At 45.2% G+C, this 22757-nt stretch overlaps 1 protein-coding gene across 2 annotated transcripts; it reads left to right on the top strand.

Annotated features, from left to right (window-relative positions):
• The first annotated feature begins 436 nt into the window (after positions 1-436).
• On the top strand, positions 437-22736 carry LOC138788080 (phospholipase A and acyltransferase 2-like). 2 transcript variants are annotated; one of them, XM_069965586.1, is made up of 5 exons: positions 437-474; positions 13643-13746; positions 15123-15222; positions 21434-21693; positions 22609-22736. In XM_069965586.1, exons 2-5 carry the CDS (start codon positions 13732-13734, stop codon positions 22708-22710), a joined length of 477 nt encoding a protein of 158 aa, XP_069821687.1. In that variant the 5' UTR covers positions 437-474; positions 13643-13731; the 3' UTR covers positions 22711-22736. The 2 variants fall into 2 exon arrangements, with proteins under 2 accessions (XP_069821687.1, XP_069821686.1); XM_069965585.1 differs by lacking the exon at positions 437-474 and adding an exon at positions 13320-13351.
• Positions 22737-22757: the final 21 nt, after the last annotated feature.

Below are 22757 nucleotides of genomic sequence, written 5' to 3'. Positions count from 1 at the left end.
CAATCAGATTCCACTTTTCATTCCTCACAGACTCTTTGGGATATGAAAGGTGGAATCTGATTGGTTGCTAGGAGCAGCTGAGACAATTCTACTTTACACCAGTTTGATAAATCTCCTCCCATGTCTTTTCAGCAACATGCAGTACCCTCATGTTTGCCATTGTATGCAGAAAGTCTTAAATCTCTTAATTCCCAACATCTACAACAGACATGCCAAACTCTGTCCAGCAGACCAAATCTGGCCTGCAGTGCCAGGAATTAAACTTATTTTCTAGAGCTGGCCGGCCAACATTGTAGCCAATGAAAATATGGGCGGTCCAGACTGCTGCTAGGACCACCCATATTATAATCTTTTAGGCCGCAGGCAGACATGAGTGAGTTGCATCCTATTGTAGGCATCGTGGTGATGTCATCACACCCCCTGTGCCGAGAGCGTCCTGCAGCAGGAGGAGCCGCAGCTTGGGAGCCAGGATAGGTAAGTCCAGACCAGTCTCCCAGTGGGGGCACTAATGAGGTATTAATTAACAAGTATATGGGAAACTATTGGGAGGCTGGCTAGTATATGGGACACTATAGGGGGCTAACTACTATATGGAGCACTATTGGGAGGGCTGGCTACTATATGGAGCACTATTAGGAGGGCTGGCTACTATGTGGGGCGATTTTTGGAGAGCTAGCTACTACAGGAATACTGCACGCTGCTCTGATGCATGTACATGTCAATAAATATCACAGTTGGCCATCGACCTTGTTTAATTTTTCAATTTTGTCCTACTTATTGAATTTGTCACCCCTAGTCTATACAATACTGCATACTGTAGGATCAGGTCGACCATCCAAACTAATGACACAATGTTTAACGAAGATAGATCCTGATAATTATCATCATATGTTTAATTCTTTGACAGAATGGAAGCCAGGCTTTTCTTCAATCTTGACAAAGGCCCAGCTGAATGAGCTGAAACATTGCCTTCGGTGATGTCTATGGCCGAATAAAAAATTTATGTAAATGGGAATGTACAGGCAAAGTCTCCAGATACCCTTTATTTCAGAAAATTATTTCAGAAATAAAAGTAGAAATTACATCCCCCAGCAAGTAGTGGGTCAGGGGGACTATCTTTTAGGCTATGTCCGGAACATGGTTGCCATCTTAAAAGCCGCCATATTGGAAAAAAAGGGCAAGGTTTTACCAGAGGGAAGGTGGCCATGCAGCATATCAAAGAGGGACAGAATTGTCTCAGAAATCAGATTTATCTCTTGTCATTCAAAAGTTATCAACACAGAAAGTTGCTGCAAAAAACAACTAAGAATGCTCACTGTGATGCACAGCTATTTGGTGTGCTGTAGATGGTGCTGAACACAAGTTGTTGGATCCAATTATTATGAACCTGCATAAGAACATGTGCTCTCTGCTGCCTCTCTGGCAGTGTTTCCAGTGATACAAAAAAAACTCTGCTTGTCACTGAGAGGCAGACATCAATTTGTTTGGTTCATTTCTATAACTATGCTACTTTCTACAGCTTTGCTGCCCTTTTGCTGCTGTGGTATCCTACCATGGGTGTTGCTATTGGTTACACCCTTCCCAAAAGTCTGTACTCACATGTGTAAGTGGTGATGTAGTAGTACCCAAGTTTTGCCACAAGATGTCATTGTTATGTCTAACTGTACCTAGATATTGCACAGCTGTAGAAACTAAAGGGTTATAGTTTCCTTATGTACCACATGAATCTATACACCAATGAGAGTACTTTCTTCTCCTATGCTACCATCTTTCTCTTTGCATCTTTTACGCGCACTCCTCACCGACTCAAAGCCTAGTTTACATGAGCTGTAGAAGAGAAGTCACATGGGTAGAGGAAGTGTTAGTGAGTTGTGGTCTAGACGTAGAGCTGAGCACATGTACCTAGACACAGTTTCCCTCAAGCAGCTCCATTAGACACTATGCAGTGTTAAGCCACTACTAGAGAGGACAAGTCAGGGATCATCTCAACTCACGCTGATAACCAGGAGGAAAACAGTGCAGGACAGTATCCATAAAGAGTAAAGGAACTGATCCGGATAGAGCAAAATTGCTAGAAGCCTAGGCACTTTGTCTCGCAGCGTGGGTGTAAGCAGGGAACCCTCAGCATACCGTTCATCCCAGGTAAACAGGGTCTGGGGCTTGTGGCACCCTCTAGGACGGGTCACCCAACACTGGTGGGCAATAGGTGGTGCAAAGACCAAGGAGTCAAAACACGGGTACAAGTATTCTCTCTTCTTTCAAGTATTCTATTTATTCTACCTCTGAAGTTCCGGCAGAGCACAGTACTACTTGGGTTGAGACTCTCTCGACATCCTCCTCTCTACTCCTCTGAACTCTCTACCTCTTAGCACGCAACTCAGCCAGTATGGCTGTACCTCTTCTTCCACTCTCAAGTATAGATTTAGTTCCTTACGCCTAAAAGTATTGTATCAAGGCAAAGCTGTATTACCTGCTTCCTATATCAAGTAAACAAGATTTTATTTATTATAACGGGACTCTGTGGTTCTTCACTAAACACCGACACAGTATCACAGCTTCCTTGGGTTATCTCCCCTTTCTGTGGGTGGCAGTGCCAATAGTCCGGGTGGGTCACTACGTACAGGTACGTCCTAGGTCGTCTAGAGGTTAAAGAAGTTGTGAGGTGCGTGACCAGCCATGGCCGTGTGAGGACGCTTCTGCCTAAGCTCCTGCAGACCCAGACCCTAATCTGCTGGCATCGGCCGCCTTAATCATGGGGAAAACGGCTAGAAAGAACAGGGGATACTCTTCTACCCGCACTGCATCCCCCCAGGGGGATATTGGGACATATTTCACCCGCACGGAGCCATCGGGGCCTGCTAAGAGGACGGAGCTGCAGGACACAGAACATGGCCGCCGCCATGCTGACGAGGCGCCAGATCCCCCGAAAGCGGCCCGCACACGATCATCTGTGGCCGCCACCGAGAGTCAACACCTACCGGTGGTCCCTGCAGGCATCGACACCTCCTCACAGTGTCTGGAGACGACTGCCGCGACCTCCTCCCAGCCGCACACGCGATCCGCCATGTGCTCCGGCGGCCATCTTGCTCCCATCCCGGACGGCGCGCAGCTCCTCCAGAACACGCCAGGAGAGCCACAGCAGCGGGAGGACACCAACCCGAGTGTCCGGCAGGTACCCCCTCCCCCCACAGCGGGCCCGCATTGTGCCCCCCCACTGGTGGCGCTGCCTCCGCAGCGCTCACAAGGCGACCCCCACACACCGGGCCTACTGCGGCCATGCCTCCAAGTGTCGCCCCAGGGCTCAACCCCCAGGCACCACCGTGGGACTGTGCAACTGAGAGCGGCCCCTGGTTCGCACCCCCAATCTCTGCTGGGAATCAGTTAGGGGGCCCCCTGCCTCCACTCCCACCCGCACAAGGAGGACTTTCCCCTGCTTCCTCATCCCAATGGTCCTCGGGTTCCTCTTGGGGCAGCTCACCCCCGCATACCTCGGCTGCTATAACCCACACAGTTGCTCTCATACATGCCCCGGCTACTGCTGTTTCACCTACTGCACGGGTATTGTCCCCTAGAAGGCTACCAGATATACCTCCCTCCCTTGAGGGTACCCCCCCTATCTTTAGGGTCCGCTCCCAACCTACACCCTCCGGAATTCCTTACTTGTCATTCCCACTGACTTCTGGTCGCCCTGCAGTAATGGATGAGGATAGGCCAGTGTCCCTATCAGATCTCAGAGCTCTCACCCAGTCTCTTCCTACTAAAACCGACATTTCCACTCTGGCCAAGCAATTGCTAGATGAATGTAAACATGAATTTGCGCAATTTCGTGCTGAGCTCACATCGGTCTCAGCCAAAGTAGATGTACTGGAAACTGCGCAAGAGACTACCTCCACTACTCTATCTGCTCTTCAAACCACTGTACAATTGCATTCCGACCAACTATTTGTCCTGCAACAGCACATGGCCGATATTGAGAATCGCAACAGGCGTAATAATCTCAGGATCTGTGGACTCCCGAAATCCGTACCTTCTTCTGACCTATTTACTGTGCTATCCACCATCTTTAATGACCTCCTGGAGCAACCGCCCAATACGCACATCGAGATAGACAGGGCACACAGGGCACTGCGGCCCCCTAGCCGAGACGACCAGAGGCCTAGAGACGTTATATGCCGCATTCATTTTTACTCCACTAAAGAGGAAATCCTTCTGAGAGCCAGACGCCGACGTAACGTCACCTACAGAGGAGTGCATTTGCTTATCTTACAGGACCTTTCCCGGCACACTCTAGCCCAGAGGGCTGCTCTTCGCCCGGTATTGGACATACTACGTGATCGCAATATCCCCTTTCGCTGGGGGTTCCCCTTTGCCCTCATTGTCCGCTTGAATGGCCCGGTTCTTACCCTGCGGGCACCAGAGGACATCCCGGGTTTTCTGCAGGACCTAAACATTACTGGCTTCGCCGTACCTGAATGGCCCTCACTGCTGTCCTCCTCCAGGAATGCCAAGAGGCCACTGTCGCCTCGATCTTCCACATCTCCATCCGGGGGCCCCCGAGCCTCTAGACGGAACAGCCCACGTCAGACCTCGGCCTCCTCTCCGCACGCTCCTGTCCAGGATGGCTCCCGTGCCCACCTCCCCTGAGTCCTGGACAGCATTTAGTGTTTAGTGGTTTATTGCCATCCCCGTTACTGTTAGATCAGTTTACATGTTTACTAGCCGATATATGCCTTGAAATTGTTTGCACTTCACCATCTGGGTCTGTGAGGGAACCTCAGGTCTTTGCATCTACATGCTTAGCTGTCTCTTCCCCCCAATAGATGGGAAACCCAACCTGGGCGGTTCCAGGTTTGGTAGTACTCAGTTTAGAGTTATTGAAGTTTACTCTGCAGTTTTGCTCTTACTGCTGTTGTTGTATCTGTGTGTGCCCTTGTCTGTCTATGTCTCCCCCGCCCTAATTATCTCTATCTCATTTCATGTAGCAGTTCCGGTCACTCCCTGGAAGTTCTCGGCTGCGCCTGCCGGCGTCTTTTGTGAATGGCAGACTTACACATAGCATCCTACAACGCGAGGGGATTGAACACACCCCAGAAAAGATTGCAGGTTCTCCATCATTTCCACCGCCGATAGGTACACATACTTTGTCTGCAGGAGACACGCACCCTCCATTCGGGATAGACATTATACACAATGGTTCTTCGCAAACAACCCCGATTCCAGAACTAAAGGTGTGGCCATAGCTGTTCATAAGTCTCTGTCATGTCAGATCCTGTCATGCACAGTTGATCCAGCAGCACGATACCTAATACTTTCCCTCTCCATTAGTGGCCACGTCTTTACCATAATCAACGCCTATGCCCCGAACCACGATCAAATTGCTTTTCTTATGAACCTGATTGATCTTTCCCTCCCCTTGGTCAGAGGGACAGTGCTCCTCTGCGGGGATCTTAACCTCACCCTAGACCCGTCCCTGGATAATTCTACGGGCCGCTTTAGCTTTTCATACGCTGCCATTAAAAAAGCCAAAAGAGCTTTACTCCAATTACAGCTATATGATGTCTGGCGGCTATTGCATTCGGCTGACCGGGATTATACCTTCTTTTCTAATCCACATGGGACATACAGCCGCATTGACCACATTCTCCTCCAACATAGTGCATTGCCGTGGCTGGCTACCGCCTCCATAGGCAATATACTATGGTCTGATCACGCCCCGGTATTCTGCTCCCTCACCCTACCTTATCTAGCTAAGACTACATGGTCATGGCGTCTAAATGAGTCTTTGCTTCTAGATACAGTATGTTTGGCTGATCTGAAGCAAACTATTACCCATTTTCGATCAGATCATTCTGCTGACACAACTTCTCCTATCATCCAATGGGAGGCGCTTAAATGTGTGCTCAGGGGAGTACTTATAAAACACGGATCTAGGCTCAAAAAGGCGAAGGCTGCATCCCTGCAAAAAGCTCTTGCAAAGGTTTCTTCTTTGGAGCTGGCCCACAAGCGAGCCCTGTCTCTACCTCTACTACGGGACTTACAAGTAGCCCGCTCGGAGGTTAAACGTCTCCTTGAAGCATCTTGGGGAAGACTTCTCCAAACATGCCGCAGTAGATTTTACGAATACGGCAATAAATGTGGGCGCATGTTAGCCAGAGCTTTGAAGAATCGGATGGCACAATTACACATTGGCTGTATCAGAAACTCCGTTCACCAACTTACGCACATCAGCTCAGATATAGCATCCACTTTTCACACATATTATTCTGCCCTGTATCACCTTCCAAACTCCTGGACCGCGACTCCTGGGCCCTTCTCCCCTCCACCCCTTGCGATGCGTCTCCCCACTGAGACCGTAGAGGATTTGGAGGAGCCGTTTGCTGCACACGAACTCGCCTATGTAATCTCACAATTGCCTAGGGGGAAGAGCCCAGGACCCGACGGCCTGACTGCCCAGTTCTACAAAGCTCTCTCAGAACCTCTTTCTCCTATCTTACTCTTAGCCTTTAATTCTATATCAGACTCTGTTTCCTTCCCACCTCATGCTACCACTGCACATGTCACCCTTATCCCTAAACCGGGTAAGGACCCCCAGCTTTGTAGTAGTTATCGCCCGATCTCCCTATTAAATGTGGACTTAAAAATGTATTCGAAGTTACTGGCCAATAGGTTAAATCCCCACTTGCCCTCTCTTATCCACCCTGACCAAGTGGGCTTTGTGCCAGGTAGAGAAGCCCGTGATAATACCCTCAAATATAATATTATATAATATTATCCACTATGCGCAATCACGCCATATCCCCCTGATGATCCTCTCACTAGATGCCGAGAAGGCGTTCGACAGGATCTCATGGCTCTCCCTGACACAAACCCTGCAACATATTGGAATAGGCCCCTCCTTCCTCACTAAAATAATGGCTTTATATAAGAACCCTTCGGCCCAACTGAAAGTGAATGGTACACTTTCGGCCCCCTTTCCCATTTTTAATGGAACCAGACAGGGGTGCCCGTTATCCCCTCTCTTATATGCATCAATCATGGAAAATCTACTAGCCTCTATTCGTTCCGACCCAGACATCACGGGTATACGTATTGGGAACCAGGAATATAAATGCTCCGCCTTTGCGGACAACCTCCTCGTATACGTCACAAATCCTCATATTGCCCTCCCCGCCCTGATGGCTAGGTTGGAACAATTTGGAGTGTGGTCTAATTTCAAAATCAATTTCTCCAAGTCTGAAGCCCTGAACGTGTCCCTAGACCCCAAAATGGTAAGCACCATTCAGTCCAATTTCCCATTTGCTTGGCCTAAATCTGGCATCACGTATCTGGGCATTCGGATCCCCCCCCCCCCGCCCTCTCCCAATTGTTTGAGGTAAACTTCCTCCCCTTATTGGCACGTTTTCTTAAGGATCTTGATGCCTGGAACAAGAAGGATTTCTCTTGGTTCGGGAGAATCAACATCCTGAAAATGACATTACTGCCCCGGCTTCTGTATCTACTGCAGACCATCCCCGTGCACATCCCCATTTCATTTTGGAAACGAATGCAACGTTGCTTCACCTCTTTTGTGTGGTCCGCGGGTCGTCCTAGGATTAGGCGGGAGACCCTATCTCGCTCTAAGGATGCGATGCGATGAGGTATTTTGGACATGGTCCATCATTCCCACTCTAAGTTGTGGGTTCAACTTGCGCAGGCGCAATGCCCCAGACCCCTATCCACCCTCCCTTGGACCTGGTCACCCTCTTTGCAGGATGTCACTGCTTTGTCCTACGTCACTCGACATACATTGGCCTCTCTACACCGGGCAGGCAATTCCCATGTTTTGCTGCGTAGGCTCGGACCACTGACTCCCATAACACATAACCCACAGTTTACACAGGGCCTTTCTTCCTCTTTCTTAGGGCTTCCGGCGGACCGGGTCCTCCGTTTCTATCAGGTACTCAAACAGGGCTCCCTCTTGCCCTTGCCAGCGATCCTAGATACCGCCTCACCTACTGCACGACATTCGTTTGAATATGCTCAACTACAACACTTCTACTCCTCCTCTAAACGCACACACTCCCTGCACCAGGAACTGACAGACTTTGAGCATTTGTGTGTGTCTCCTTCCTGCCCGCCGCACATCATCTCTGTGGTATACCAACAGCTGCTGTCCTCGGGCTCTCAACACCTACCATCGTTCTGTTCTGCATGGGAGTCGGAGTTGGGGAAAAGCTTTACACCACAACAATGGTCTAGGGCTTTTTTTCTCTCGCACAAGGCAGTACTGGCTTGTAAATCGCAAGAAACCAGTTATAAGATTATCTCCCGGTGGTATCGTGTTCCTCTACAAGTGGTATCCCACAGTACCTGCTGTGTGCTGGCGCTGTGAGGAAGGTGAGGGTACTATGACACACATTTGGCATACCTGCTCACGGCTGCGGGGGTACTGGTCAACTATCCTACGCACTATACACGCTGTCACGGGTATCCTTATTCCCAACACCCCGGAAGCAGTGCTGCTGTATACGTTTCCCACTGCCCAATCCCAATTTAAGAAGTCCTTAGCCAGGCATCTTCTGCAGGCGGCAAAGACAGTACTTCCCCGACGGTGGAGAACCAAGGAACCCCCTACACTAGATGATTGGTATGCTGAAATTGCCCAAATTCATGACATGGAGAATCTTATTGCAGTCACCCCAACAGCTGTAAAGAAGTATACAGCCACTTGGAGCTCATGGTTGCTCTTCCGCTCCTCTGACTCATATAGGGTCGCAGATATTTAGCGTCGCTCTGGGAGGTGTCTTCCCCCCTCGCTACCCAGCCTCACCGCCTTAACAGTAGGCGCAGCCGAGTTATCTTCCTTATCTTCCACATCGTATGTTGCTGCAACCACATACTATTCAGATGATGTAGAGTACCCCCCCCTCCCTCCTTTTTGTCTCTTTGTCCTTGTCTTTGTCTTCTTCTGTTACTAGGCTCGATGTATGTCTAGCTGCTCATGACAGGCCTTGCTTTAAGCCATTTTTTCTAAGTACTTGTAATCTACGAGTTGCCGCTGTCATGGGATTCTACTGCACACTTAGGGCGTCCATCATTTCTACTACTATTGCTTAGGACAGGTCAGAGCCAATGTACGTGGCCATAGCGCTGGATATATCCTGCAGGAGTAGATATATTTGACGAGCAGTTTTATTACCAAGCAGCGGGATCCCTTGACCGTGTTGACTGTCAACTGTACATGTTTGGCTATTTACCCTTGTTTTGTACTGTATGGATAATGCCTTGTCATTATTATAATTTATATTTTTCTTTTTCTTTCTATGTTGTTTTATGTTCTGATGAGGACTCAACGTCCTTTGTTTGTTATGCTCATATAAAAATAAATAAAACTTTAAATTAAAAAAAAAAAAAAAAAAGAAAAAAGAAGTTGTGAATAAAGAAAAAGCTTTTATGGTGAGTGCCCTCTACGTTTTTCTAATTTTTGGACTTATGGAGATAAATCTATATTGTTGGTAGAAGTTAGCACCCCAAAATTATTTTGCGACAAACATACAGTTACAATACGGATAAAGAGAATGGATTTATATGGATTTAGTAGTGCCAGATGATTTCTCTATCTGAAGTAGACAACATATTAAAGAGTCTACTCTTACCTCAACACATTCCCCCGGTGTTCTCCGGCAACATCTTTATGTCCCCCCGCTGATATCTCCCTTCCGAGACAGGCTCATCTTAGCAGTGACAGCCAGCTCAGCCAAACAATAGCCACAGCATTGTCCTACTTCAGTCAGTGATTGGCCGAGCAGGCTGTCACTGCCGAGACGAGTTCCTCTCAGAAGTGGCAGCAAAATCATTTACCGCGGGACCCGAAGATGTCTCAAGAGAACATGAGGGGAGTGTAGTGAGGTAAGAATAGGTAGTAATATATTATGTTAGCTGTAATATGCTTTTTTTGTCCCTATTTGTTTTTTCAGTTATTTTATTGTTTTATTGTTGCATTTAACATACACACAAGTTGTAACAATTAAATTATAATGATAAACCATAATACCGATAATGACTGTTAGTCTTTTATTCATTGGCTGAATGCATTTCTATGGCAAGAGTAACTGTGAAGTCTAATGAACAATGACAAATGGCTATGCAAGATTAAATATTACCGTCATTTGGCTTTATAATGCAGCCATAATAACCTCAGTTGGGTGACTATTATTTGACTAATGTTACCTATAAAGAAGTAATCAAAGTCAAGTCAGTCAGGTAAACATTTACAATGGGCAACACTTGTTGCTGGAATGATTACTTGTGCCTCACAATTGATATCATCGTCATGCTGTATTACATCATTCTTGATGACATCTATAATGAAGACAGAAACCACATAAAATAATCATCTAATTATTCACATTTATTGGTGTAATTCATAAAACAAGTATTATTACAGCTATTTCAGAAAAGACATCACACAGAAAATAGCAAAGGCTGCAATGGTCCAAAATACAGTACATGTACACATACAGAGCGCAGCATCATAAAGAGCAAAATATCTCATATCCAAAGTATACTGAATGTATTAAGTACAAATTGCTGGCTACTAACTTTCATAATACATATAGCCTATGGCTAGGTTCACACACACCGTCATTTTTGGCTGTTTGACAGCCCTCTTTAGGGACGCCCGCCATAATTTCAAAATAAAGCACGTTATCTGGCCTCAAAATGACAGACGTCCAAAATGGCCGCCAAACAGCCTAAAAATGAAATTGAGTGAACCTAACCTATATGTGCAGCATGCAGGAGCTGGAAAACACATGCAAACATAAGCAAAATACAGCCATGAAAAGATGAAGATGACAAAATGAAACTACCAAGGGGGAAATCACTAGTTAAAAATAAATTGAATACCTAGTCCTATACTAGGTAGGTTTAGAGGACATCATGTCCTGAATAAAGCAGGAGACGAAAGATGCAAGATGTTTTCAGGACTTTGTAGACATCTGATCATCAACCCTTAAGCCCCTAATGCTCGGGGCTCTCCACTTCATTTGTGTTTCAACATGTTGAAATGAAGCTATTTTAGAGCAAAAAGAAGATGCAGAAAAGTGATATACAGGTATGTATGAAATGTGAAGCATCTAAGCTTGTGGATGGTGCAGACAACCGCACATACAGTAAGAGGGTGACAATATCACTTTAAATTCAAAACCCACCAACCCAGTTATTCTGCAAAGTTATAACTAAAAGCTCAAATTTTTTTATGGCAAAAGTTCTGCCTGCTTCCACCCCAACCATGAGGTTAATGCATGGTGTGTGGCAGTGCCAGTGACTGGTGCAGTGGTCATGTCAAGAGCCATTATAGCATGTTAGCTATACAGCAATGTTCATGAAGACCAGAAAGGGATGATAGTAGCATCTGTGCTAATGTGGCAGGGTATTGTCAGTTGTGTTTTATTTTTTATTTTAAAGGGAAAACATTATCATATTTTAAGCTCCCAACCTAAAAACTATTGCTAATAAAGCAGCTTACACAACTGAAAACATACCTTTATAAGCCCTAACCAGGCATCTGGGCAGTCTTCCCTAACTAGTCACAGGCCCTAGGCTGTACTGCTTTGTAATTACGCCTCTCCAGGCGCATTGCCCCGTGCAGTAGCTTCCTTGCATCATAGAGAGGCCGGCATATACAAATGTACCCGCTCCAAAATCTTCACTCGGCTAGTCATGAGCAGTACAGGCCGTATAGGCCGGCCTCTCTGTGATGCAAGGAGGCTACTGTATGGGGAACCATGACCAGAGAGCCACCAGGGCTACCAATCAACATTACAATATGTGTTAGAGAATCCTACATATTAGGGTTACCAACTTTTATCCACTTTATCAGGGTTCCAAGGAGTTCAATGTAGCAACATTTTGGACATAGTCCTTCCTCAGGTTATAATTATTAACAAAGTACTGATAAGAAGTGCAGATCTAGATTACAGATGCTTATGATACATAAAGGTAAGAACAAAATGTACCGTGTATAGACATACAGTATATAAAGTACATCCAGTACATATAAGAAAAAATGTGAATTATTGTATACAGATTGAGCTATAGCAGTAGCAGTAGCACACCTTTATATGCATATTGCGTTGATATAACCATATACGCTATGACCAGTAGATCTTATTATTACAATATGCTAGGAGCAGGGGACATGGGCCAGAACATAATTTGAATGTATCGGAAGTGTGATTTGTGGAGTGGTAAACAGACTCATATTAAAGGGGTTATCCAGTGCTACAAAAACATGGCCACTTTTCCCCCTACTGTTGTCTCCAGTTCAGGTGCAGTTTGCAATTAAGCTCCATTTACTTCAATGTAACTGAGTTTCAAAACCCCACCCAAACTGGAGACAACAGTAGGGAGAAAGTGGCCATGTTTTTGTAGCGCTGGATAACCCCTTTAAGACCATGTAGCGGTTAGTTCCTATGGCAACACAGGAACCTAGGAGACCGGAGGCTGAGCAGTGACGCTGCAGGGGCACCAGGATGGGTAAGTATCACTTCCTTATTATGTTTGCTCCACCCCCTGCTCTACCTGTTTGTTTTGTTAACCTTTGCCCAGTGTACCCCTTTAATATTGATTTGATGTTTAGAAAAAAAGTGCCCAGTGCCTAACATCCCTGATAGTTTTAAAGATTAATGGGTGTTTACAGATTTTTTAAGCCAAAGCCAGGAACAGACCATAAGCAGAGAACAGGTCATAAAGGAAAGACTGAGATTTCTCCTCTTTTTAAATGCATTCCTGGCTTTGGCTTCAAAAATCAGACAACCTGTCTGTGTAAATGCACCATTTGTCTGTCTAAACACACCATTAGGGGCAACATTAGCCGCAATGCACCTGAAAAATGCTGTGAAAGAAGTTGCCAAGGGAAAAAAGGAGATCCTACTGAAATGGCCCAGGACTCATGAATCTTTAGCTATTTCCCGCCCACCTGTGTTATACCAGTTAATAAGGTCCACTAACACAAACATGCTTTACATACATAATAAATGCTGCAACATGAAACATGCTAAACGCAGTGATATGACACTTGTCTAACCCCCTTCCCAGCTATAACCGGGTTATTCACTTGATCTGTTAAACCCAAAGATTAAGTCAATGGTTTAATCCTTGAAGTGTACCTTGTTTGGCTTTTCTGCATGGTTTCTGTGTATTGTATTGTGTCTTCTACTCTCATTGTGAAGCCAAATAGGCAGGGGTGCTGTGTGTTGTGGGCCTAGAGAGCTGAGTCACATGCCTGTTTCTAGGCTTTGTCTGTTTATCCTGCTCTCTGACTCTCAGCAGAAATTACACAGACAGTGCACCAGTCTCTTCCCGGAAGGTATTTACATGCACTTTATGTCTTTCATTTATTATTCAGCTCTTGTAGAAGGTACAGAATAGATTCATCTTGACTATTGCTCCATACAGACTGCCTTGGCTGCTGGAATGTTAGTAATGTGAAAGCTGCAACAGACTGTGATCCCAGCCAGCTCTCATCCCCCTCATGATCTGTGACTGCCAGGATTTCCACTCTCCCTTCCAGTGCTCCCAGTTTAGTGTATGTGGTCGTTTATAAATCTGTGAATAGGAGTGGCCTGTGACGCGTCTGTTTTTGTAACCTCATATTTAGAGGGACAGCCATACTTCCTGAGTCCTGGCATCTTGATGATGGAATATTAAAGGGAAGACGTCTTGTTAAAAGGTCAACGCTACGAAGACATGCCCTTGGTGTCGGTGAGTGAAATAATCTCCTACTGTAACACCTTAATGAAGCAATGATAAAAAAAAAAAGCAAAATCAGGTGACAGTCAAGATGTCATTTATTTTAAAATATCATAAACTTAAAAACTTCGGGAGGGATTTTGTTGTGTTTGGATGCTGATAAAGTAATGTCAGCTTTCTGCACATAAGCTTGAGCTCTGTTCACAATAACATTACGGGGGTAGGTATCATTGAGTTTTTTTATCTAGCAGACTTAGGCTATGTTCACACTATGTAAAATCAACGGCCTTATCTCATAACAATGGCCGTTGTTTGGACAATAACAACCATTGTTATGAAGTATGGCCGTTGTTTTTACATGATGTGATCTAAGGCCAAGTTCACACACTGTATTTGTTTATCAACAGCACTCCGGTCGTTCATTGCAGTGATTAGGAAAACAGCTGTAGTATATACATGCTGTATACACTGCGGCTGCATAAAATAGTTGACAGGTCTATTTTCTACGAACCCAGTAGACACGGATGAACATGTAAGGCAGCAACCAACGTTTGACACGACTGTCTTTACACCGTGTGGACATGGCCTTAGCTTATTTTTCTTTGTTTTCACCATGTTTGTCTGTGCTGTTTTTTCACTAGGACGGGGTACGGTCTGTTATTAGTCAAAGTCATGTGAGAGTTATCATGTACAATGTTTACATTTTTGGGCAAAAAATTGCTCAGCAGTCCTTCACTGCTATCATAGCATACTTCATTAGCCAAGGTGTATAAGACACAAAAAACTGTGCAAAAATAAGTACAGTGTAAAAACTGACACCTGCACAAAAAACTGCAGAGATGATGAATTCCCACCTACTTTTCTCTTTTACAAACTAAAACAAAATGCATTATGGGAGCTGTCAGGTTGTAAAGTGTCTACAGAACAGCAGCAGAGGGATGTTGCTGTCTTTTGTATGGTGCAGGCATTATTGTTGTGGCCTGCCTGACCTCATTGTAATTTTTCCCCATCCCTACAACTAACAATGGAAACTCCATCAGAACTTTTCATACAATGAGGAGGGCAACAACGAAGTGTACACAGTAGTGGAGGAGGGGAGCAGGAGTCTGAGGGCCTAGGCGACATCTAGGAGAGGGGGTGGGCATGTACAGCGGAAGCCATCACACAGCACAGCGTACCCCAGCAGGGTGCCAGAAAATCTGCTGCCTGAAACAAGATGCTCTTCTTGTCTCATGACAATTGCAGCCTTGCTTTTGAGCAACATTGCACATTGTCACTAGACAATAATTTCCATTGCATTCAATTGAAGAAGAATAAGTGAAAGAGCTATATTTCTTTTTTTTTTTTTTTTGTACAATGTTCTATTGATTTATTTAATTTTTTTTCAGGGTCCACCTCCTCAACCTGGCGACCTGATCGAATTCATTCGTCCCTTTTACCAGCACTGGGGCATATATGTTGGTGATGGCTATGTAGTACATCTTGCAGGTACAGTAATATAGTTTTTATTTAAAGGGGTTTTCCAGCCTGTTGTGCTCATGGAGGTGGGGAAGCAGTTGGCAGCTAAGGTGTGCGAGCACTAACCAAAAAGTACAATGCTCCTGAGAGTGCATATTAGGGGAACAATGGAGGTATGATTTGCCCATGCCTGAGCACCAGAAGCAATGAAAAATGCACTTTACACTTAACTAATCAGTTGTGTTTTTTCAGTATGCAGATTGCGCTATGTTGTAATTGCCATTAGAAACCAGTAGAAGTGTGAATATACTACGTGAATACAATATACTGCTCTATTACACGTGAAATATTACACATCAGTGAAGTAATGTATTGTCCCAGTACCGGTATGTTACTAAGTCTGGTTCAGGGAAGAAATAGAGCGCTGCACCTCACACCTATGGCTGATACTAGTGCCCCTAGGCTAAATAAAAAACACATCAGAATTTTGTGTATGAATTGATCAAGCCATACTGCCCCATGTACCATCGTGCAGGTATCTGATACACATGGGTCCCTACACTAAGTCCACACCATGCCAGTCAGTGGCCACCAACCCCGCAGGCGTGCACAGTCAGGGAACGGGGGCCATGGGACGGCCCTGCGACCCCCATGCCACAGGACCAGACCCAAAAACACCACACCAGAACCCGGCCAGCACCGCGGCGGAGAAGGTCACCCCCAAACAGCACAAGTCTGGATGAGGTATTGCGCTCACCATAGCTGCTGCAGACAGAATGGGAAAAGACAGGAGGGATTAAAACCATGAGCACTCAGGTGTCTCCTGCTAATTGCGGTCATGTGGGTCTCACCAAGAGGAGTGCAAAACACGGAGAAAAGAGAGAAACAAAATGCGGTTCAGGGAAGAAAAAGCGCTGCACCTCACACCTATGGCTGATACTAGTGCCCCAAGGCTAAATAAAAAACACATCAGAATTTTGTGTATGAATTGATCAAGCCATACTGCCCCATGTACCATCGTGCAGGTATCTGATACACATGGGTCCCTACACTAAGTCCACACCGTGCCAGTCAGTGGCTACCAACCCCGCAAGCATGCACAGTCAGGGAACGGGGGCCATGGGACGGCCCTGCGACCCCATGCCACAGGACCAGACCCAAAAACACCACACCAGAACCCAGCCAGAACCGCCGGCGGTGCACATGGCGGTCAACCTCAGTGCACATGGTTTTAATCCCTCCTGTCTTTTCCCATTCTGGCACTAGTATCAGCCATAGGTGTGAGGTGCAGCGCTCTTTTTCTTCCCTGAACCGCATTTTGTTTCTCTCTTTTCTCCGTGTTTTGCACTCCTCCTGGTGAGACCCACATGACCGCAATTAGCAGGAGACACCTGAGTGCACATGGTTTTAATCCCTCCTGTCTTTTCCCATTCTGTCTGCAGCAGCTATGGTGAGCGCAATACCTCATCCAGACTTGTGCTGTTTGGGGGCGACCTTCTCCGCCGTCTGTGCTGGCCGGGTTCTGGTGTGGTGTTTTTGGGTCTGGTCCTGTGGCATGGGGGTCACAGGGCCATCCCATGGCCCCCATTCCCTGACTGTGCACGCCTGCGGGGTTGGTAGCCACTGACTGGCACGGTGTGGACTTAGTGTAGGGACCCATGTGTATCAGATACCTGCACGATGGTACATGGGGCAGTATGGCTTGATCAATTCATACACAAAATTCTGATGTGTTTTTTATTTAGCCTAGGGGCACTAGTATCAGCCATAGGTGTGAGGTGCAGCGCTCTTTTTCTTCCCTGAACCGTATGTTACTAAGTCCGTCTGTCAAAAGGTACCTGCTGTCAGGTGTCACACTCTGGGATGATGGTTGCCACTTGGTGTCTCACTCTCGCCTATTCTTATTGTACATCTGAAGATCTGAAGGGTTAACTGTGTGTTCTGTCTTGGTTCATGTTGTCCAATAACTAGCTAGGGTCCCTCACACTTCTCTACCTATGACACCCTTTCACCCTTCCCCACCAATAGGAAGTTAGTACCGGTCATCCCTATTAAGACAGTTAGTTTCTGGTGGTCTTCTTTAGTGGATGGTGGAGAGAGAGACACAATCAAAGCAAGAGTTCCTGCAACAGCTTATAACCAGGCCTGGCCTGAGGGCCAGTGCCTTGTCATGAACCACTGATTATAGATTCTTATGAGAGACTTCCAGTAACAAGTATGCAGTGGTAAAACCAGAGGTGAGGTAACTTTCACCTGGGAGAAACCATGCTTACAACTGGGATAACCTATTCGACAGTTAGGGTATATGCACACTGAGCAATTCTTCCATTGTTTTCTACTGTATTTTCGAGTATTAGTGCACACGGCAGAAATTTACGTCCGGAATTCCGTCCAGATTCCGCTAGAGGGATCCTATAGAAGTTACATATAGTTACATAGTTACATAGTTAATACGGTTGAAAAAAGACACATGTCCATCAAGTTCAACCAAGGAGGGGATGGATACAGGGAAGGGGTGATAGGTTCTATACATATGCATTTATATTATTTTGCTCTAAGAACTTGTCTAGGCCGGTTTTGAAGCCCTCTACTGTTTTTGCTGTGACCAGATCCTTTGGTAGACTGTTCCACAGATTCACAGTTCTCATGGTAAAGAAGGCTTGTCGCCTCCGGAGATTGAACCTTTTTTTCTCCAGGCGGAGGCAGTGCCCTCTTGTCCTTTGAGGGGGTTTTACCTGGAACATCTTTTCCCCATATCTCTTGTAGGGGCCATTTATATATTTAAATAAGTTAATCATATCTCCCCTTAAACGTCTCTTCTCCAGACTAAACAAATGTAATTCTTTTAATCTCTCCTCATAACTAAGATGCTCCATTCCCCTTATTAGTTTAGTTGCCCGTCTTTGTACCCTCTCCAGCTCTAGAACATCCTTTTTATGAATCGGGTTCCAAAACTGGACGGCATACTCCAGATGGGGCCGCACCAAAGCTTTATAAAGCGGTAATATTATATCCCTGTCCCGTGAGTCCATGCCTGTTTTAATGCATGACAATATCCTGCTGGCCTTAGAAGCTGACATTGTGTGCTGTTCTGTAGTCTATTATCTACAAGTACACCCAGATCCTTCTCCATCAGCGACTCTCCCAGAGTAACTCCCCCCAGGACATATGATGCATGTGGGTTATTAGTACCCAGGTGCATAACTTTACATTTATCCACATTGAACCTTATTTGCCAAGTGGACGCCCAAACACTCAGTGTGTCTAAGTCATCCTGTAACATCTGCACATCCTCCATAGACTGTACTGTACTACAAAGCTTGGTGTCATCTGCAAAGATAGAAACATTGCTGTTAATTCCATTCTCAATATCATTAATAAACAGGTTAAACAGAAGAGGGCCCAGTACTGACCCTTGGGGTACACCACTTATTACCGGGGACCATTCGGAGTAGGAATCATTGACCACCACTCTCTGGGTACGATTATTAAGCCAATTTTCAATCCAGTTACACATTAAATTTTCCAAACCGATAGACTTTAACTTACCCATCAGACGTCCATGAGGAACTGTGTCAAACGCTTTAGCAAAATCCAGGTACACGATATCCACAGCCGCGCCGCCATCCAGGCTTCTACTTACCTCTTCATAGAAACATATTAGGTTGGTTTGACAGCTTCTGTCCTTAGTAAAACCATGCTGGTTATCACTTATAATACTATTAGCCACTACATATTCCTGGATGTAGTCCCTTATAAGCCCCTCAAATAGTTTCCCCACAATGGACGTTAAGCTTACGGGTCTATAGTTACCTGGGGAAGTTCGAGAGCCCTTTTTGAAGATCGGTATTACATTTGCCTTACGCCAGTTCCTCGGCACAATACCAGTAAGCAAAGAATCACGGAATATTTCATACAAGGGTAGAAAAATTACAGAACTGAGTTCCCTAAGAACTCTGGGGTGTAATCCATCAGGCCCTGGAGCTTTGGTTACATTGAGTTTGTTTAATTTATCTTGGACCATATCTATAGTAAACCAGTTCAGTACATTACATGTGTTAGCAGCACTGGCCCCACCCACCTCAGTACTGGCCCCACCCACCACAGCTCCATCCTCTTTTGTATATACAGAACTGAAGAACCCATTAAGTAACTCAGCTTTCTCCTGATCCCCAGTTATTAATTCCCCGTCACCATTATTTAGGGGTCCTACATGCTCTGACCTTGGTTTTTTTGCATTAATATATTTGAAGAATTTTTTGGGGTTTCTTTTGCTTTCTATAGCTACCTGCCTTTCATTGTGAATTTTTGCTGCTTTTATTACATTTTTACAGGTTTTGTTGACTTCTTTGTAATGTTTAAATGCTACAGCTGACCCCTCTGATTTATATTTTTTGAATGCCCCTTTTTTCTCATTTATAGCCCTTCTAACCTCGGTTGTAAGCCATGTGGGATTGGATTTTAACCGTTTATATTTGTTACCCATAGGAATATATTTGGCAGTACAGTTATTTAATGTGGATTTGAAGATTTCCCATTTATTAGCTGTATCCGTATGTGACAGCAGCCGCTCCCAGTCTATGCCCTGAAGTTCTGCCCTTAACCCAGGAAAATTGGCCCTTTTAAAATTAAGAGTTTTTGCCCTCCCAACATGTTTTTCTTTTCTACACTTTAAGCTAAAAGTCACTATATTGTGGTCACTATTCCCCAGGTGTTCATGGACAGTGACATCCCCAACCAGCTCAGCGTTGTTAGAAATAACCAGATCCAACAAGGCATCACTTCTAGTTGGCTCCTCCACAAACTGGCCCAGAAAATTATCCTGCAGGAGGTTAAGAAATTCCCTCCCCTTTGTGGTTTTAGCTGAACCGTGACCCCAATCTATATCTGGGTAGTTGAGGTCCCCCATTATCACTACTGTTCCCTCCCGGGCAGCCCGCTCTATTTGTCTATTCAACTGGCCATCTACCTCCTCAGTAATGTTGGGGGGTCTATAGATTACACCAAGAATAATTTTTTCACTCTTTACCTCCTTCTGTAGTTCTACCCACAATGCTTCCACATCATCACAATCATCGCCCACTATTGCATCTTTTACACTCACTTTAATATCATTTCTGACATACAGACATACTCCTCCTCCCCTTCTGCCCACCCGGTCCCTTCTGAACAACGTAAATCCCTGAATATTGACAGCCCAGTCATGTGAGGAGTCCAGCCATGTCTCAGTTACACCAACCACATCAATGGACTCCTCCAGAACCAAGGCCTCTAGCTCCCCCATCTTGCTGGCTAGACTTCTGGCATTAGTAACCATACACTTTATATTACCATCGAGTTTAACCGCTTCATTATAAGAAATGGGATTTATTACAGTGCTGTGGCTACAATCATCCTCACTGTTCATCCGCAACATATGGATCTCCCTATGCACTGCTCTTATCCTCCCCCCACAGGACCCTTCTCCTCCCTCCTCAATGTTCTGTCCCCTCTCTAACCTATCTGCCACTACATTACATACTACATTGTCCTCCCTCCACATCCCTAGTTTAAAAACCCCTCCACCCCTTCTAGGATTCTCTCCCCCAGCACAGCGGACCCCCTTCCATTAAGGTGCAAATTATCTGCGGAAAACAGATTGTACCCCAATGAAAAGTCAGCCCAGTGCTCTAAAAACCCAAACCCTTCTCCTCTACACCACGACTTGAGCCATGCATTTAACTCCCTAAGCTCCCGCTGTCTTTCCTGCGATGCGCATGGCACAGGCAGTATTCCAGAGAATACAACCTTGGAGGTCCTTTCCTTCAACTTAGCACCTAGTTCTCTAAAATTATTTTTAATAGACCTCCACCTACCTTGTATCCTGTCAATGAGGCTTACTTTTTGCTTGAAATTCTGCTTGAATTCCAATTAGATTCTGCTCCTTTTCTGCTAGAGCAGAAAAGGAGAGGAATTTCAAGCAGAAATCTTTCCTGTTCAATTCTCTGTGCGGAATCCGCTGCTCGCCCCCCGCGCGCTCCTCCTTCCCACCACCTAGCCCATTGCTGTTATCACCCAGCAACCCCAGGTTACGACAGTAATGTAATGTGTCAACCAATTTTCAACATTTAAATTTTTATATAGTTACAGTTTATGTTCAAGGGAAACTTTCAGCATGTTAGAAGCATATTATAATCCGCTACTGGGTACATCACATTGGCTGTAAGAAGTCTGGCATAAGCTCTCTCCTTACTCTTCTCAGATCAAGAAGGTACTTCTAGCCTGTCATCTGCTTTTGGGGGCTCGGCAGTAGTCAGAAAAGATCGCCTGGAGAGAGTGGCAAATGGATGCAATTACAAGGTTAATAACAAATATGATGAGAAAATCAAACCATACCCTGCGGAAAAAATAGTCCAGGAAGCCCTGCGGCTGGTGGATCAGACAATGCCATATAGTGTTACCAGAGCCAACTGTGAACACTTTGCCACAGAACTACGGTATGGAAAAGGCTTCTCCGATCAGGTATGGGGAATTATCTGGATACAATATCTAACATTGTGTCGAGACAAAGGGGCAAATTCTGGCACTGTATGCAACCAAAAACTGGCTCACATGCTGTACATCACATTTGTTATGTGTTAACCTGTTAACAGGTGATGTAAAAAAAATATATCAGATTCATCATACCCTGAGTAACAATATGATAAAATTGGTGCATTTGATATTGTATTTAGGGAAAAAATAAAAGCTAGAAAAGTGGAATGATACATTCCCCCATAGTTATTTACAGATGGCAAACATAAAGAAAGCAACTTGACCAAAATTGCCAGTACATTGCCGGGCATTAGGGTATGTGCTGTTGTCTAGTAACTTAGGATTGTGGTACTGTAAATGAGTTATTTGAGTTCTTCATCTCTCTGCATAGTGCCACGTCAGCTCTGACTGGATAGTGTTAGGGACACATCACCAACTGGTTAAAGGGGAACTCCGACCAAAAAGAAAACTAATTGCAGCAAGGTGGTGCAGTAATATAATAAAAAACTTTACTTATATATCCTCATGCCCCCGCAGCGCCACGTCACAGGTAAGGCAGCGCTGCGGGGGCAAGGGATGGGTAAGTAGAGCTTCTTTATTATGTTCCCCCACTCCCCTGCCTGCAGACGATTTTTCATTTTGGCTTGACTTCTCCTTTAAGGGTTCATACATTTTTAGTATGAATAACAGTGCGTGAAACCTAAACGATGAGCTGTGAACAAATGCAGGGAAAGCGCCATATCAGAAGAAGGAGGCAAGTTTGGTAAATGAATATATTTGCAAAAATCTTTAATTTGATGAGTCCTACAAGTATAACTATGTTAGTTGAGATGAGAATACCCCTTTAAGTCATTACAATTCTTGATAGAATACAATGTAATCTATGCCATTTCTGTATTTCAGGTTGCTAATGCTGCTCTATACACAGCTGTTGGAGGAGGAATCTTTGCTGCAGCACTGGCCACCTTAGCTGTTGTTACAAGAAGCAGAAGACAAAACCAATGAAATTAAGATAAATGTGCAGGAACATGTTTGTGTGGCGAGTGCTTTGT

Source organism: Dendropsophus ebraccatus, chromosome 4 (genome assembly GCF_027789765.1).
Source record: "Dendropsophus ebraccatus isolate aDenEbr1 chromosome 4, aDenEbr1.pat, whole genome shotgun sequence".
NCBI lineage: Eukaryota > Metazoa > Chordata > Amphibia > Anura > Hylidae > Dendropsophus > Dendropsophus ebraccatus.
This window is presented reverse-complemented; position numbering and strand designations above follow the sequence as displayed.

What these genes read in the sequence shown, in the direction of transcription:
- LOC138788080 (XM_069965586.1), top strand. An exon ending in CTATGTAGTACATCTTGCAG is followed by an intron (nt 15,223 to 21,433) that starts GTACAGTAATAT and finishes TACTCTTCTCAG; the next exon opens with ATCAAGAAGGTACTTCTAGC. An exon ending in GAAAAGGCTTCTCCGATCAG is followed by an intron (nt 21,694 to 22,608) that starts GTATGGGGAATT and finishes TCTGTATTTCAG; the next exon opens with GTTGCTAATGCTGCTCTATA.